Below are 18,444 nucleotides of genomic sequence, written 5' to 3' on the forward strand. Positions count from 1 at the left end.
TTTCCATCCTTTCACTTTGAGTCTGTGTTTGTCTTATTGAGTTTGGTGGGTTTCCTCTAGACAATATATTGTTCGGTTGTATTTTCTGATGTATCTTCATACTCTGTGCCTTTAATAGATGAATTCAGGCCATTGGCATTTATTGATATCATAGCTTGAAGATATTTTAACACCATTCTTGTAGAGTTTTAGATTGTTCTGATATATGGCCTATTTATGGTGGTCTGACTGTTTATAGGAGACCGTTCAGAACGTCTTTAAGGGCAGGCTTGGTGATAATTGATTCTTTCAACTGTAGCTTGTCTGAGAAGGTTTGTATGCCTCCATCTAGTCTGAATGACAGTCTAGCAGGATACAGTATTCTTGGTTGAAAGCCTTTCTCATTGAGTACTAGATAGATATCTTGCCATTCTCTTCTGGCCTGTAGTGTTTGTGTGGAGAAGTCTGCTGCTAATCTTCTGGGTTTTCCTCTGTAGTTGACTCTGTTTTTCTCTTGCAGCCTTCAGGATCCTTTCTTTATCCTTATTCCTTTCCATTCTAAATATGATGTGTCTTGGTGTCTTTAAGTCTGGGCTAATTCTGTTTGGGACCCTTTGGGCTTCTTGAACCTTTATGTCTTTTATGTTGCCTAAACTAGAGAAGTTCTCAGCTACTATGGCCTGAAGAATGCTTTCTCCCCCTCCCTCTCTTTCTTCCTCTGGTAAGCCAATAATGCATATATTATTTCATGTCATCCCATAGGTCTCTGTTGTTGTTTTCAGTATCTATTAATCTCTTTTTGAGATCTCTTACTTCTTTTTTAGTTGTCTCTAATTTGTCCTCAATATTGCTAATTCTCTCTTCTGCCTCATTTACTCTATTCTCTCTCTCCTCTACTGTTTTCTGGGGTTCATCTGTTTTGTTACCCTGTTATGATACTGTTTTAGCTTGTTCAACTAGTTGTGTTCCTAGCTTAACTATTTCAGCTTTCAGCTCTCTAATAAACTTGAGATACTTAATGTTTTCTTCCAGAGTCTCATTTGTTGTTTCTGCATTTCTCATGACCATTCTTTCAAACTCTTTACTCACATCTGTGATTATTTCCTTAACTAGTGTTTGGATGATGACCTCTTTATTTTGTGCTTCAACCTTTGGGGGGGCTTTTATCTGGACTCTTGTCCTGGTTCATTTATCCATTATTTCTTCTTGTTGGTATAACCATTCTATATAGTATGTTATGAGGTCCCTCGCTCAGTACTTTTCAAATTACTGATCACTCTTGCCTGGATCGACTTGTGTCTAAGTAAGGTACTTAAAGGGTTCACAGTTGTGGAAATTGACTGTTGTTTCAATATTATTTTAATCCCTTATTTGGAGCACAGATGCTGTTAAAAGCCTCTTTTGTTCTTTTTCTTCCCTGTAGGCAATGGGAGCCTATGGGCTTTTAAAGTAAATTTTATTTATTTATTTAAGAAATTAGACATTAACAAAACCATAGGATAGGAGGGGTACAACTCTACACAATGCCCACCACCCGATCTCCATATCCCATTCCCTTCCCCTGGTAGCTTTCCCATTCTCTATCCCTCTGGGAGTATGGACCCAAGGTCATTGTTGGTTGCAGAAGGTGGAAGGTCTGCCTTCTGTAATTGCTTCCCCGCTGAACATGGGAATTGACTGGTCAATCCATACTCCCAGTCTGCCTCTCTCTTTCCCTAGTAGGGTGGGGCTCTGGGTAAGCAGAGCTCCAGGACACATTGGTGGGGTCTTCAGTCCAGGGAAGTCTGGTCAGCATCATGCTGGCATCTGGAACCTGGTGGCTGAAAAAAGAGTTAACATACAAAGCCAAACAAATTGTTGAGTAATCATGGATGCAAAGGTTGGAATGGTGGATAGGAAGTGTTGGGGGGGGGGGTACTCTCTGCAGACTTTTGTGTACTTCTGCTTTCAGGTATATATTTTGCCCTGGTTTATGGACACGTGTGAACATATGCTCTATCTCAGGGGACCTGGTCTATATCTAGGTTTGGGGACTTTATTGGGGAGTGGACCACCTAGAATGGAATTAGAGAATACTGTGAAAGGAAAGGTCTCACCTGAGTTGAAGGGTTGTCATTCCACACCTGAAGTCTATGGAGACAGTCTGAAGTGAATCATGCTGGGGTGGCACTTGTTGCATTGGCCTGTGGTCTTTTTAACTATAAGTAGCTTAATCACTTACTCCTGACCAAGAGATAAATCAGGGTGGGGGAGAAATAGCATAGTGGTTAGGCAAAGAGACTCTCACACCCTAAGGATCCAAAGCTCCAGACTCAATTCAGCATCTCTGCCAAGCTGGGTAGTAATACTGGGCCCTGTGAGTGTCTAAACAAGTCCTGTTTATAGTTTGTAGATTCTGAAGCAACTATTCTCTATGTTCTCATCAGGAGAGCAACATGGAAAGGCTCCCACCACACAGCCCCACTGCTATGCCACCGAGGTATAGATCTTCTCCTGAGTTTCCTGGCTAGTTTTATGTCCCCTGGTGTCAGCACAGGGTCTCCCTCCTGCTCATCCAGCCTCTGAGGGCAGTAGCAATGGAGACTCACAGTTGCATTTGGTGAGTCTTACAGGAGTCCTCTCCTCCCTTCAGAGCCTTTTTGTTGGTGAAACAGATTGGAGGTGGTGGCTCAACTAGTAAACTGCCGGACTGTTAGCAGCCACTTAATCTCTCCCTAGGCACCTCTCTGTCTGTGAGCCACAAGTATTTGCACTCATTGGTGATTTGGTGGGTTCCTGAAGTCGTTCTACTCCTGCCTTGTTGTGGTTCCAGATGATCTCATTTGGTATTCCTAGTTGACCTGGGAGAGGAGAGGAGAGGAGAGAAACACAGCTGCAGCTGCTCTGTAGCCCCGCCTCTGGAATTCCTCTCTCTCTCTCTCCCTTTCTATCTCCTTCTCCCTTCTCAATTTCTCTGTCTCTATCCAATAATAAAAATAAATAAAAATATTTAAAAAAATATAATAGGGGGCCAGGCATTAGCGCAGCAGGTTAAGTGCACATGGTGCACAGCCCAAGTACTGGCATAAAGTTGCAGGTTTGTTCCCCAGCTCTCCACCTGTAGGGATGTAGCCTCACAAGCAGTGAAGCAGGTCTGCAGTTGTCTGTCATTCTCTCCCCCTCTCTCTCTTCTCCTCCTCTCTCTATTTCTCTCTGTCCCATCCAACAACAGCTATGACAACAACAACAAGGGCAAGAAAATGGGAAAAATAGCCTCCAGGAGCAGTGAATTCATAGTGCAGGCACTGAGCCCCAGTGATAACCCTGAGGGGCAATAAAATAAAATTAAATTAAATTAAAAGTTTAAGGGACTCATTTGGTTCACTGTATGTACTAGTTGCTAATAAGTGATTCAAAGTTTTATAGACAGAGCAGAGAGACTAGGGTGGGCAAAATTAGAGTTCTCATCCTTTCATCTTACAAATACTTCGCACCTACTGAGTGATGGAATGGGGTCTGACACAAGTGCTAGAAATACAGCAATGAGTAAAACAGAGCTTGGTGTCACCAATCTGATGCAGTAGGAGTGAAGGAAATACAATCAATTTGTAAAATGTACAATATGTCTTATGTTGTAAGAGAAAAGTGTTAAGAACAAGCCAAAACAATTAGTATACTCTGAGCTGACCTATTTGGTCACTCCCACCTTCCTGTTCTCAATGTGTGTGGCTTCAGTGTGTGTCTTCATCCCTCCTTGTGTCACTGATGCTGGGAGGGAGGATGTTCATGCTTTCATGAGGGCTAAAAACTCTCCTCCATATTCATTGCTAAGGATTCCACCCATGGCTTAAGTGGTCATTACTTCATGGTCTGAGAAGGCGCTTCAGATTTTACCTGGGCGAGTTCTTGGTAAGGATAGTCCTAAGAAAAGATTATGCTTAAGAGCCTTGACTGCAAGTGTGGCACCAGACTGGGCACCTTATATACATCTTCTGTATATATCTGTGCTTAATTTTTTTAAACCAGAGCTCTGCTCAGCTCTGCCACCATGTGGGGAATTGAACCTGGGCCTTTGGAGCCTCTGGTTTGAAAGTGTCTTTGCATAACTATTATGCTATCTAGCCCCTTTTTAATTTTTTTAAACCTTATTTTATTTGATGGGATAGAGAGAAATCAAGAGTGAAAGTGAATAGAGAGGGAGAAAGATTGAGAGGCACCTACAGCATTGTTTCACTGTTCATAAGACATTCCTCCCTGCAAGTGGGGCCAGAGGGCTTGAACCAGTGTCCTTGAGCATGGGAACATGAGCACTTAACCAGATGCACCACCACCAGGCAGGCCCCTAGTGCTCATTCTTCCAACAACCCTTAGCAGTTAGCATGAATGACTCTAGCCTACATATTAGGAGAGGAAGATGCAGATAGCTTAGGAATGCTTATTACAGGTCATGCATCTAGTTTATCACACCTCCCTCCCCTCAGTGTACACACACATACACACCACCATGATAGGACTAGACCGTGTAGCTCAGAGTCTTGTTTGAGGCCTGGGTCCTCACTAGAGTACTGTGGACAGAGTGGACAGAGCTGATTATGTATTATAACCTCAGTCTGTCACCAGCTAGTTGTAGAGAGTGGAAAAAATGTCATGTGTTTGGGCAAGCAGGGAAGTCTTGGCAACTGGGCAGTTCTGGGGTTCAGTTATCAATATGGTCAGGACACTAAAGGAGGAACAGTTCTGTTGGAGTTTTTTTTTTTTATCTTCTTTCCAAGGAGAAAGTGAGCACAGAAATGGGGTATCAGGGTGAGAAAGAGATGGCTACTAATTCATATCCTTGGCAGGAAGCAGTACTGATAGCAGAAGAATCCTAATTCCTGCCTGAGAGTTCAGCAGTGGCCTCCCTCTTCAATGACTGAGTTACCTGCTCTTTGGCATCTGTAGGGGACCTCATAGGAGCCCCAGAAAACCCCTAAGAACTGAGACAGGAACACAGCACAGGGTAGGTCTTCAGAGAGTAATGTACTTTGCTAATGAATCTGTATTATGCCAGTGCCAAGCCCATTGGAAGATAAAGACCACGTACCTATGTAAACTGCAGTTCATTGTACTTCTTTGCAATGACCTGGTTTAGCCTCCCATAAAAAGGGAAAAAAAAAAAACAGTTCCCAGAATTACTTGGAATGCCCCACCCTGTTGCTGCTTGTCGGAGAGATTGTGACTTGACAGCTTTTCAGAAGATGCATGCTTTTCTCATATCTGAAGTTTAAATTAACTAGGGAATTAACTCTTCACATTTAAATCTTTACACTTTCCTTTCTGAATTGTAGTATTGCCCAGCTTTGTGGCTGACTGACACCATACATTGAAGAAAATTAAGTGCCTAAAAATTATCTCAAACTAATGATATATTTATGCAGTGTAAAGTTATTTTAAATTTCTAAACAGTGAGGAGTTGTTTAATAGGTTAATAGTTTTAAGCTATCACTCTCATCTTTTCTACTTGACTATTTACTAAAATAGATCAGTACTCTGTGACAGAAATGGAAGTATGGATAATTCTGAGATTATTGAGGCCTGGGTGATGGCATGCCTGTGAGAAACAGAAGTGGCACAGTAAATACAGACACAGGTCTTATTACTGGGGATTATGGAAAGTGAGGGTTCGCTGTGGGTTTCCTCTCTTGGCAAGTGGAAGTTGTGACCTTTTTCTACCATTATAATTTCTATCCCTGATGCCAAAAACAGGAAACTCTTTATATCCAAAGAACACAGTGACCATTTTTGAACATTCCAAGGAGAATTGAAGGTCACTAGTGAATACAAAGTCACATACTTTTCTCTGTGGTAAAAATTGAGCCCTTCCACCCTTTATTTTATATTGCATGCTGTTGTTTCAAACATCATGCCTGCCCCGTTGTCAGGAATGCAGTGGAAGATGGGAAATTTGTTGCCTATTTTCTTTTGGAGCTTCTAGACCTTTAGTCATTTATTTGTTCATTCAACAAGTGCTTTTACTATTTTCTCTTCTAAGGATAAAATAAAAACCATTCATATGATTGAAAGTGCACATAGGAGTCATACCTGCCAGAATGAATGTCACTCTGTCACTGGAAAGCTGTGTAGACATGATTTTTTACTTTCTTATTTATTTATTTATTTATTTATTTATTTATTTATTTATTTGATTTCCTTTTGTTGCCCTTGTTTTATTCTTGTAGTTATTGATGTCATTGTTGTTGGATAGGACAGAGAGAAATGGAGAGAGGAGGGGAAGACAGAGGGGGAGAGAAAGACAGACACCTGCAGACCTGCTTCACCGCTTGTGGAGTGACTCCCCTGCAGGTGGGGAGTTGGAGGCTTGAACCTTATGCCAATCCTTGTGCTATGCGCCACGTGCGCTTAACCCTCTGTGCTACTGCCCGACTCCCGATTTTTTACTTTATTATCTGTAAATAAAAGTCACCCACCATCTAAGGTATTATGTAGGAAAATGACACCTGGCGCATCAAAGATATTTGGTTCACTCTAGAACCCTTGTCCCCACTTATCACCATCAGTGTCACCAGCAGCATCTTCTCTACTCTGCATGGTGGCATACTTCTGTGAGATCATTTGTATCATTGTATTATTTATCAGACAGTAAATGATAACTACCAAGAACCAGGCAAAAAGATACACAAAGCAGTGGGATAGAACCCGTCTTCAAGGTCCCTCAGAACTGTGCAGAATTAGAGGGCAGATTTTGAGCAGGGATCATTTAACAGTAGAGAGGGGGCATTCTTAGAACCACTGGTATAAGACTACAGCCTCCTGGAGGTCAGAAGTACAGCCAACCAGGGACCCTATTCACCAAGCACCAGAGGTTGTTGGCATTGGAGTATTACTAGGCTGTTGTATTCTGGTATTTTAGAAAGTGTGTTACATTTGAGAACATTTACCCAGCCAGGTAAAAAGTAAAACTTTGACAGCCCAGGAACAAGCTCTACTGATTTAGAAAGTTGGTGCCTTTGAAACATCTCCAACTCATTTCATTTTGAGGACCTGATGAACACAACACTGTTCCCTTCAATTCTGAATGTTAGCTGAAACAGTTTAACCATCAGCAATTTTGTGGGTTTTTTTTTTTGTTCTTCAGTCACTACCAGGTGATGGGATAGCCTGGTAGTGACCTTACTTTGTCTGACAGATCTAGTTTTTGAGTGATGTGGAAGTGAAATAGGAAATAGATTCCCTATCTAGGTCTAAGTAGAAACTATTTGATTAGGTACTTTATGGTGTCTTCTCTCTCTCTCTCTCTCTCTCTTTGTTTCTTTCTTTTTTATTTTGTTTTATTTATAAAGAGGAAACACTGACAAAAACCATAGGATAAGAGGGGTACAGCTCCACACAATTCCCACCACCAGAACTCTGTATGCCATCCCCTCCCCTGATAGCTTTCCTATTCCTTATCCCTCTGGGAGTATGGACCCCAGATCATTGTGGGATGCAGAAGGTGGAAGGTCTGGCTTCTGTAATTGCTTCCCCACTGAACATGGGTGTTGGCAGGTCGATCCATATTCCCAGCCTGTCTCTCTCTTTCCCTAGTGGGATGGGGTTCTGGAGAAGTGGGGCTCCAGGACACATTGATGGGGTCATCTGCCCAGGGAAGTCGGGTTGGCATAATGTTGGCATATGGAACCTGGTGGCTGAAAAGAGTTAACATATAGAGCCAAAAAAATATGTTGACTAATCATTAATCTAAAGGCTGGAAAAGTTCATATGAAGAGTTGGGTCATCTTCTTTTTGTAGATAGTAGCCCTGTTTTAGTTATATTCCAAAGAGCCTATGACTGTACTAGTTATTTTTTATATTTATTTATTTATTTATTTTCCCTTTTCTTACCCTTTTTTTTTTTTATTTTGTTGTAGTTATTGTTGTTTTTATTGATGTCATCTTTGTTAGATAGGACAGAGAGAAATGGAGAGAGGGGAAGACAGAGAGGAGAAGAGAAAGATAGATACCTTCAGAACTGCTTCACCGCCTGTGAAGTGACTCCCCCTGCAGGTGAGGAGCCAGGGGCTCGAGCCGGGATCCTTACGCTGGTCCTTGTGCTTCACACCACCTGCACTTAACTCGCTGTGCTACACAGCCAAACTCCCGTTTTTGTTTGTTTTGTTTTGTTTTATATGTTTGTTTGTTTGTTTGTTTTTATGGCATGTTTTATTTCTTCTAGTTTAATGGGAGAGATACAGAGAGAGCAATGGAAAGAAAGAGACCAGAGTACTGCTTAGGTCTGGCTAATTGTGGTGTGAGGGACTGAACCTACTTGGGACCTCAGAGCCTCAGGCATGAAGGTGCTTTGCATAAACAAGATGCAGTCTCCCTCACCCAGGTAGACAGTATTTATTTAGATCTGCAGTTCAGGGGAGGTCCAAGCTGGAGTTGTCATTTGGGCTATATTATCATATAGTTAATTTTTTTTCTTTTTTGCCTCCAGGATTATTGCTGGGGCTCAGTGCCTGCCCTACAAATCCACTCCTCCTAGAAGCCATTTTTTTCCTCTTTTTTTGCCCTTGTTTTCATTATTGTTATTGTTGCCATTAATGTTGTTGTTGGGCAGGACAGAGAGAAATGGAGAGAGGAGGGGAGACAGAGAGGAGAAAAGAAAGATAGACACCTGCAGAACTGCTTCACCACTTGTGAAGCGACCCCTCTGCAGGTGGGGGGCCAGGGGCTCTAACCGGGATCCTTACGCTGTGCACCATAGAGTTAATTTTTAAAAGTAGTCTGAATGACATCACCAAGGGAGTAAATGTAGATTAAAATAGAAGAGGTTCTAAAACTGATCTTTGAGGCTTGCAAGAGTTGAGTCAGTGAAGAGGAGTGAGAAAATGACCAAGGAGTGGTTAGAGTTGGGAGCATAAAGCTAAGTGAGGGCAGACTGAGTCAGAGAGAGGAGAGCTCCTCAAAGGCAGATGGTAGAGCACAAGTTCAATGAGGACCCAAAAATGGGCCATAGCATGTGGATGTCATGGTGGAGTCAATGGTGGACTTAGGAGGCATTATCAAGGAGGGAGCCTGATGATACCAACAATTAAAACAATTGTACTTAGGTCATTGCTAGGTATGCAGCTGAGTAGAGTAGGAGGATTTGATCAGTGGTCAGCACAATACACACAGGCCCTGAAGTCACGAATGAGTGAGCTTTCATTCAATTCACACCCTGTGCATTCATGCATACACAAAGCCTATATTTAGCTCAGTTTGAGACCAGTTTTTGGTGTGTAGAGTCTTTTAATGAAGCTTTATTCTATAGGGAGTTAGCTAAGTTATTATTTACACACTGTGATTAGACATTCTCCGCTTACCCTTAACCTTGATTCAGGAACTAGAGTACTAGAATAAATAGACAGTTAAAGTAGCCTTTGAAGCAGGTGGTGTGATTCTCAAGCAGAGTTTTGGGGCACAGGCAGACGCACTGCTCCTCAGTCTGTGCAAAGCTACATACAGCCTGCTGGGTGAAGATCTAGCTTCCACCAGAGCCTTCTCATCAGATTCCATGCTTAAATGTGGGGAAATACATTATAACAGAGGCAGGACTGAGTTCCATAGGTAAAATTAGTACAATTTCAAGGAATAGCATGTTTGGTGTTATGATGTAGATATTACACCCAGAACCAAATTCCTGGCCACTTGGTATCACCTGAGACTCTCCTTCTTTCTCCCTGGGAAGAAAGATATTCTCTCTGGACCTTAAATAAACTGTTAAGTTATTTGGTTTTGTTGTCCCAGGCAGCAGATATTCGTGGGAATGTTGTCAGAATTACTATCTGGATCCTTCCCGGTAAAGCTTCATGGGCATGATGGACTGGCTGGCCACACTCAATAGCCAAGATGAGTAAGATTGAAGCAAAGGAAAACCAAGGTTGAGGGAAGAGACATTTCCCCAAGTGCCTTAATACAGTGTGTTAGTTTCCTGTGACTATTGTAACAGACTGCCACAAACTGAGTTTAACCCATAGAAGTTTATTCTCTCAGTTTTGAAAATCCTAAATCTGAGGTCAAAGAATGTCAGAGTGGTGCCCCTTCTGAAGGTTCTGTGGAAAGGCTGTCTGTTCTTTATTTCTTCCCAGTTTCTGATGTCTGCAGCATCACTTGATGTGTGTCTGCATCAACCCTATATCTGTCTTTGTGACCCCATTACCACCTTCTCTCTGTTAGTCAAATCTCCTTGTTTCTTATAAGGACACTGCTCATTGCATTAAGTCTACCCAGGCCACCCAAGATTATCTCATTTCAGCATCCTTAACGTAATCTACACAGGCTCTTTTTCCAAATAATTCCACATTCTTTATGGGTTCTGGTATGTGTGTGGGGGGGTGGGTAGGACATGGGAAGATCTTAAGAAACAGTGTATCTTTGGGGGAGCTGCCACTTTTACACTGAAGGGAGAAAGCAGTGCATATTCTGCCTCTCTCTCCCTCCCTCTCCCTCTCCCTCTCCCTCTCCCTCTCCCTCTCCCTCTCCCTCTCCCTCTCCCTCTCCCTCTCCCTCTCCCTCTCCCTCTCCCTCTCCCTCTCCCTCTCCTCCATAAAGCAAAGCAGTCCACACTAAGGGCAGATGAGTAGGGGTTTGAGGTCCTTGCTGCTCTTCTCATTTAAATCTCATGTGCTTCTTCTGGGCCACACCTATGAAACTCTTGAACCTTTAAAGAACATAATTTGAGAACCATTGTCTTGTAAAAGGCTGGGGCTATAGGGAATTCCTTACCCAGAGACCCACTTGGGCTGGTTTCTCTCCCCACGTTCCAATGTGAGCAGTAACCGATGACCATGAACAGTATGTACTTAGGGAAAAAAACCTCCATTTAGTGCTCGACTTCAGATTTTATGTTGAAATGTGACTCGGGTTAAATATAAAATTCATAGCATATCTTAAGCAACTATTTTGTAGTTATCTATATATAAATCTATTTTACAGCGACACAAATAGAATAGATTATGGAGTGTCAGCATGTAGATAGATTCCAAGTGCTTTTTCACTAATATACCTAATGATTCGTGCTGAGAATATCCAAGGGCTCCACTGTACATTTAAATGGATATAATTAAAATAATGAGCTCTATTTTAAAAATGATATATGAAAAAAAATCCTTAAAGAAGTTAGAAGGAGCTGCACTACTAATTCAAAGTGATATAAGTACTTCTGTGATTCCATTGTTATTAGGATGCCTAATTAAATGCAAAGCATCCAAGAAAAGCAACATTTGGGCTTGTAAATCTAAAGCATGAAGCTGCATGGGGGGAAGAAAAGTTGCCTGTGTCCTTTGCACAGGGAGAACTCGGGGGTGTCGCATTGAAAGCAGTGAATGGTCGTGTGCTGTCATGCCCATGGGAGTGTGGCTCATGTGCCCCCCCCCCCCCCTTGTGGGCTGTCAGGAGTGAGGCTGGTTACACCCAGCAGCTGTATGTACCAGTATGACCTCTGATGTATTGAGAGTGGGATGCAGGCAAAAGAACTCAGCCTTCTCTGGGAAGAAGCTGTTCCTCACCACAATAGCTGTTTGGGCATGTCAGGTGATCAGAGGCTGATGGTTCAACGAAAAAGACAAAAGATAATAGAGTCAGGAGGTGTGGGTTCCAGTCTCCACATTGCTGTCCTGTCTGTGCCTTTGGAATGGTTTCCTCCTGCAGTGTGATACATCTGTGCCTAGATCTGTTGCACACAAATGACCACCCATTCTGCATGCTCACTGTGAAAAAACATGGGGGGGCTTGAGTTCCAGAGCTGATTTACCCAGTAGCAGGTGATAATTCAGTCATTCAGCAAACTCAGTTATTTAATGAGCATCCACTATGTGCCTAGTAGGTGCTAAGACAGTCAGGCCCCAGACTACTGAGAATCCCTTATTCAATGAGGCAATAAATAAACAAAATAATCTGAAGACAGTCAAAACAGCAAAGGAAATAAAACAGAGCAATGAAATAGGAGTGCAACTGGGAGGTCAGAAAAGGTGTGAAGACAGGCTTACAAGTGTGAAGTTACTTGCTCAGTGACCCACAACTTCAAACTGACACTTCCAAAACTGGCTTTGGGATGGTCTGACTTTGAAGCCTGGTGCTTTCTCTGTCACTTCATACATCCCATGTCCACCCAGGCAGTCACACAAGCTCTGCCTCAAGTTCCAGGGAGCCCCCCAAAGATTCATGGCATCTTCTTCTGTTGCCTGCTGGATTACAGGAGTATCGTAACTGCCCCCTCTAAAACTGTAACTATTCCCAAGTAATTTCTCAGACTTGCTGGCCCCTGGCTTCTGGGCCTCAAGAACTTGGCTGTTTTTATTTTTATTTATAAAAAGGAAACACTGAAAAAACCATAGGATAAGAGGGGTACAACTCCACACAATTTCCACCACCAGAACTCTGTATCCCATCCCCTGCCCTGATAGCTTTCCTATTTTTTATCCCTCTGGGAGTATGGACCCAAGGTCATTATGGGGTGCAGAAGGTGGAAGGTCTGGCTTCTGTAATTGCTTCCCTGCTGAACATGGGTGTTGACAGGTCGATCCATATTCCCAGCCTGTCTCTCTTTTCCTAGTGGGTCAGGGCTCTGGGGAAGCAGGGCTCCAGGACACATTAGAGGGGTCATTCACCCAGGGAGGGCATCATGGTAGCATCTGGAACCTAGTGGCTGAAAAAAGAGTTAACATATAAAGCCAAACAAATTGTTAACTAATCATGAACCTAAAGGCTGGAATATTGCAGTGAAGATTTGGGGTCTCCATTTTGAAGATAGCTAGTAGGCCTATTTTAGTTATATTCCATAGGGCCCATGACTATACTAGTTTTTTCCTGAGCCTGACCTCTGATATGCAGGTGGACCCAAGTTGTTGTCTGGGAAGATGATTTCATAGCTGGAAAAAGGGCTAGAAATCTGGATCAGGGAAGAGAGCAGCTCCAAAATAGGAGAAAGGTGTATAAATATTGTTGACTATAGACCTCATCGATTAGATCTGGGGCTCATATTCAGCTCGAGTGAGACCTTTCCTTTCTCATAGGATTCTCTAATTCCATTTCAGGTTGTTCACTTCCTAACAAAGCCCCCAAACCTAGATATAGACCTGACCCCATGAGATAGGGCAAATGTACACATATGTCCCTAAATTAGGGCAAAATATATACCTGAAAGCAAAAGTGTACAATAGTCTGCAGTGAGTCAATAAATGAAGCAAGTAGAAAGACCTAAAAAGGCACCATAAAGTCCTAATGAAACAGTTTCTACTTAGACCTAAATACCCTCCTCACCTACTTCACTTCCCTTAGTCACTTCAAAGCTAACCTTATCAAAGTAAGGTCTACAAAAGTTGAATAAGGGCAAGAGGCTGGCATACTTTAATGATGACTCTTTAGTCACTATCTGGTGCCCTAGTCCTGAGATTCCCACACAGACATGATGGGCCTAGACCTCAAATAGATTCCTCTCTCCATTGCCACTGGTCACCTCCATCAGGAGCAACACAATAGACCCCTTTGTGGGCCCCCATAGGACCTTGCCCTCAATGTGAATCAACAACAATAGAGAATGTTCCATCCTCGAAGGGAGGCTAGATAACATACTTTGTCTACCACCTGAGGAAGACGGGTCCTGAAATTGTGGAAGCTTGCAACATTCTTATGACCACAAAATACGAGTTCAGACATACAGGGATGCAGAGGTTATATAGGCTCCTAAGGCTTTTTTTTTTTTTTTTTTTTTTTTTTTTTTTTTTTTTTGCCAGGGAAAGGCAGGCACCATTACCTCCAGGGGGCTCTGGACCTTAGTCAGGAGCTCCCTCAGTAGATGGAGCAACAGTCAGATAATCTAAGGAAACTCCCTCCTTTGGTTCTGGATGCTCAGGGTCATGGTGGAGGAGGTTTGGGAGCTGTACAGATTTCTGTCTGAATGTTAGTTATGGCTATGAGCCAGGGTAGTTGGTTAGATTTTAATAATCCTGTGAGTTTTGCTTATTTTTTCCAATACTCCCATCACCATGGTCTGTGTCCCCATAAATAACCATAATACTCTGTTAAGTATATGTCCTATAACTTTTTTTTTATCCAGTTATCTGTCAAAGAACAGTTTGGTTGTTTCCATAGTTTTGCTGTTGTGAATAAAGGCACTATAAACATGCATCCCTTCAAATCAGTGTTATTATATCTTTCGGTATATGCCTTCTAGTGGAATTGCTAGGTCATATGACATTTCCATTTGTGTTTATTTAAGGATTCTCTATACTGTTCTCCATAGTGGTTGTACCAGTTTACATTCCTACTAGTAATGTATAGTTCCTTTCTCTCCATATCCTCTCCAGTATTTACCTTCTTTTATTGATGGAGCCCATTCTGACAGGTGTGAAGTTGAATCTCAGTGTGATTTTAATAATTCTGTGAGTTTAAACAAGTCATTTCAACCTCTCTGTAACTTATTTTCCTCTGTAAGAATGGAATTGACACCCAAGAGTTTGCTCATAGGATTGTAACAGAGGATGGAAATAAATATTCAAACAGTGTCTGGTACACAGGAAACTGTCTAATTGTTTCTTTTTAAAAATATTTATTTATTCCCTTTTGTTGCCCTTGTTGTTTTATTGTTGTAGTTATTATTGTTGTTGTTATTGATATCATTGTTGTTGGATAGGACAGAGATAAATGGGGAGAGGAGGGGAAAACAAAGAGGGGGAGAGAAAGATAGATACATGCAGACCTGCTTCACTACCAAACCGGGATCCTTATGCCAGTCCTTGCACTATTCACCACGTGTGCTTAACACGCTGTGCTACCGCCCAACTCCCTATCTGATTATTTCTTAATACATCTTAAAAATGAGTATTAGGGCTAAAGTGTCACATCTGGCAGAATAAACGTGTTGTGGTGCTTGAGGACCTGGCTTTAAGCCCCCAGTCCCCACCTGCAGTAGGAAGCTTCATAAGGAGAGAAGCAGTGCTTCAGATACCATTTTTCTCCTTATCTCCCTCTTTCCTCTCAATTTGCCTGTTTCTAGCAAATAAATAGCTAAATATTACAAAAAAAATGTTGAGGTAATTGCATCAGCCCATTGTATATTCCCCATTAGAGAGAAGGACAGACAGTTCTGGTGACTCAGACAGTTCTGGTGGTCCCGATATGGTGGATACATTAAGAGGAGGGCTGCTGAAGGTGCTCTGAGTTTGTCACTGTTAATAGTAATAATGGTGGCCCAGTAGATAAAGCATTGGACTCTCAAGCATGAGGTCCTGAGTTTAGTCCCCAAGATTGCATGTGACAGAGTGATACTTATGTTTTCCCTCCTCCTGCCCCTTCTCCTCCTTTTCCTCTTCCTTCCTCTATCATTAATAAGTAATAGTAGTAATGACTCTCTGGAGAACATTACAGGCCAACTACTGTGCTAACAGCCTTTCAAGAATTAGTTGACTGAAATTTACATGAAAAGCCTGATGGCTCCATTTTGCAGATGGAAGAGTTGAGGTTCAGATATTAGGTAGCAGTCTCAAATCACACAGCAAGGAAGTAACTAATATGATAGCACTTCTCCCTGATAAATAACTTCCTCCCCAGCCTGCCTTTTCACTTCTGAGCTGCTCATTCAGGTCCTGGTTGTCTGTAATGGGTCCTATTTCCATAACAAAATACCACGGAGCAGGAAGCTTAAATAAGTCTAGACACCAGAAGTGGATTTTTTTTTTCAGGTTCTCAAGGTAGGAATTTCTGAGATCAGGGTGATAGCTCTGTTGGGTTCTCATCAGGGCTGTCTTGCTGGCTTTGGTACACCTTTTCTGCATGTCCTCACATGGCAAAGAAAGAGTTAATGTTTCTCTTTTCTTTAAGGCCACAATCCTAGTGTATCAGGGTACCACCACCCTTATTACTTTGTTTAACCTGAGTTGCCTCCTTGAGACCCTAACTCCAGATATAGTTACATAGGGCATCACCTCATGAGTTGAAGGGTGACACCTTTCTGTCTATAGTGTTTTCCCCTGGGACCTCTCTTTACCTCCTCATTATCTGGGACATTTCCTCTCTTTTTGTTCAATTCTCCAACCTGGAAGAAAGCTGATTGCTGGGAGGAGCAGCTGACCTTTGCTCTTGTGATAGATGAGATTGCCAAAGCCCATAAGAAAGGCTGTTACTCAGAGTCCCATAGCAAGCCCAGTGCAGATCTAGGGTCAGAACCAGGGCCCCTGCCTCCCAGTCTTAGTATTACTGCTCATTTCTTTTTGGAATGCCAGCAAGTCATGCTTAAAGTCTAGACCTTGAAGGTCCCATTCCAGATGCTTCTGTGGAACCATAGAGGGGATGAAGACAGAACTAAGGCAGTATTCTCAGACCTAGACCATGACTCCATTCCCCAGTTTGTGCCTACCTTGGCTGCCCCACTTGAGTAATAGCAGTCATGGTGTTGATTTCTCTGTGAGATGAGGGGGCCTTGCTGATAACACATAGTCGAGTTGTTAGCAAAACAGTTTAGGAATGGATGGCAGGGACCTGGCTCCCGCTGTTGGCCTGCCACCAACTCTGTGTGTGGCCCTGATCAAGTCACAAGTCTTTCCTCATTAAGGAAGTTCAGTGATAACACACTCAGCTCATCTCAATATTGAGCTCATTACCCAGAAGGTGTTTCCTGACATCTGAAGAAGTACCTCGATGCCAGAGTGCTCAGGCCAAGTGTTTGCTCTGTGACATCTCAACCAAGTGAGCTTTTCTGGCTTGTCATTTCCCCATCTGTAAAACAGGAGCAGGGAAAGCTTGGATGTGATCTCAGCCCCTTCTGCCAAGGAGCGAAGCGAACAGCATTAGACTCTTTGTACACAGCAAGCCAACACCCTGGCTGTTCCAAGTGCTGATTGAAGACTAGGATGGCACACTCAACCGGGTGCTTGTTAAAAATGCAGACTCACAAGCTAACACCCAGGCCGACTACACTAGAACTTGCATTTTACCAAAATTCCCAGCCCATTTGTATGCATCATGGACCTTGAAAAGAATCAATTTATCCAGCCAGAGCTGATCTGAACATCTCTTTACAAATGTAACATCCCATTTGTTGCTGGGCACACTTAGAGCTCATTAGGCCCTAACTTCCCCATCTGTAAAACTGGGAGGTGGACACGATTGCTTGGTTTTCAGACTGCATCAAGGGTTACCTGGAGCACCCTTAGGAGCAGCCATGGGGCTGTGTGGGAGGCTAATGGGCTGCGGTGTCCTGCAGGGTTCCCGTGAAAGGTGGATATAGAGGTCAGCATTGCACACACCCCTGGGTTGATGAGTCCCTAGGTAGATCTGGGATGGGTCAGGCATCTACACTGAGCAGACTCTTTGTTCCCCAGGGAGCGCTTGAAGCGCAGTCAAAAGAGTGCCAAGGTGGAGGGCCCAGATCCTGTGCCAGCTGAGGCCTCGCTGAGTGCCGAGCAGGGAACAATGACGGAGGTGAAGGTGAAGACAGAGCTGCCTGATGACTACATCCAGGAGGTGATCTGGCAGGGTGAGGCCAAGGAGGAGAAGAAGGCAGCTGGCAAGGACGGGGCGACAGGAGATGTGCCTGCAGAGATCTGTGTGGTGATCGGTGGTGTCCGCAACCAGCAGACCCTTGGTGAGTGCCCTATTCACAGTGATAGCTGGGTCCAGGGCAAGGGTGTGGGTCAGGGTCTCGGGAAGAAGAGACCTCAGACCTCTGCTGCTCCACAGCCCTCAGGGAAAACTCCTTAGATTTGCCTCGCTTGAGGGCCGGGCTGGTTAAGCGCACATGGCACAAAGTGCAAGGACCGGCATAAGGATCCCAATTCGAGCCCCGATTTGCCTCGTTTTACATAGTTCTAACTTTCAACTCTTCTCTGTCCACCTGATAGAGCAGAATCCTGTCCTTTGTGCAAGTTGCTGTGAGGATAGTGGGTTCATACTCTTAAAGAATCCATGATGGACAACCAGATGCTGGGGAAGGCAGATACCTACATAGAGTGTTATAATACTTTGGAGACCCCAATCAGCTTCCCAGTGCTAAGTCTTTCATTCCCAGTGCCATGTCTGTTATCACAGAAGAATCAGTGGAGCCTCATGAGCGTCATAAAATGATCTTTATTTATAGGAGAGGTGGAGACACATGCTGGATGCAGCCACCAACCATGACCCTCAGCTCTTCTCCTGGATTCCTAGCACCAAGCACTTCCATTCCACTCAGGTGCTGGCCAACCTAAATGAAAGCAGATCAGCTGTCTCTGCAGTTGGCCAGGTGGGATTAGCTGTTTTAGAATACTTATTTTCACAGGGCATATAGAGTCAACCCTACAACAGACTTCTACTAGGGTCTCTGTTTAACCCTTACCTGCCCCTAATGAAATCAGACTCCTAGAACTTTGTGCAGAAAGTCATTAGCATAGGCCAGGGCACTTGTGCATGCACACACACACACACACACACAGTGTGTGTGTGTGTGTGTGGGAGGGGGTCTCTGATCATCTTTTTTCTTTGTTTTGT

The 18,444-nt window shown here is 43.3% G+C and overlaps 1 protein-coding gene across 23 annotated transcripts in view; it reads left to right on the plus strand.

Annotated features, from left to right (window-relative positions):
• The window catches only part of ZNF618 (zinc finger protein 618), a 244,126-nt gene that overhangs the window by 142,683 nt on the left and 82,999 nt on the right, over window positions 1–18,444 (plus strand). For 20 of the 23 annotated variants that reach the window (XM_060200021.1, XM_060200019.1, XM_060200022.1 and 17 more), the window contains one exon: window positions 17,301–17,563. The exons of the other annotated variants lie outside the window; for them this stretch is intronic. In XM_060200021.1, coding sequence (XP_060056004.1) covers window positions 17,392–17,563 — 172 coding nt within the window. In that variant the 5' untranslated portion in view covers window positions 17,301–17,391. The remainder of the gene's footprint in view (window positions 1–17,300; window positions 17,564–18,444) is intronic. 23 annotated transcript variants of the gene reach the window in all.

This window comes from Erinaceus europaeus, chromosome 10, assembly GCF_950295315.1.
Source record: "Erinaceus europaeus chromosome 10, mEriEur2.1, whole genome shotgun sequence".
Taxonomy (NCBI): domain Eukaryota; kingdom Metazoa; phylum Chordata; class Mammalia; order Eulipotyphla; family Erinaceidae; genus Erinaceus; species Erinaceus europaeus.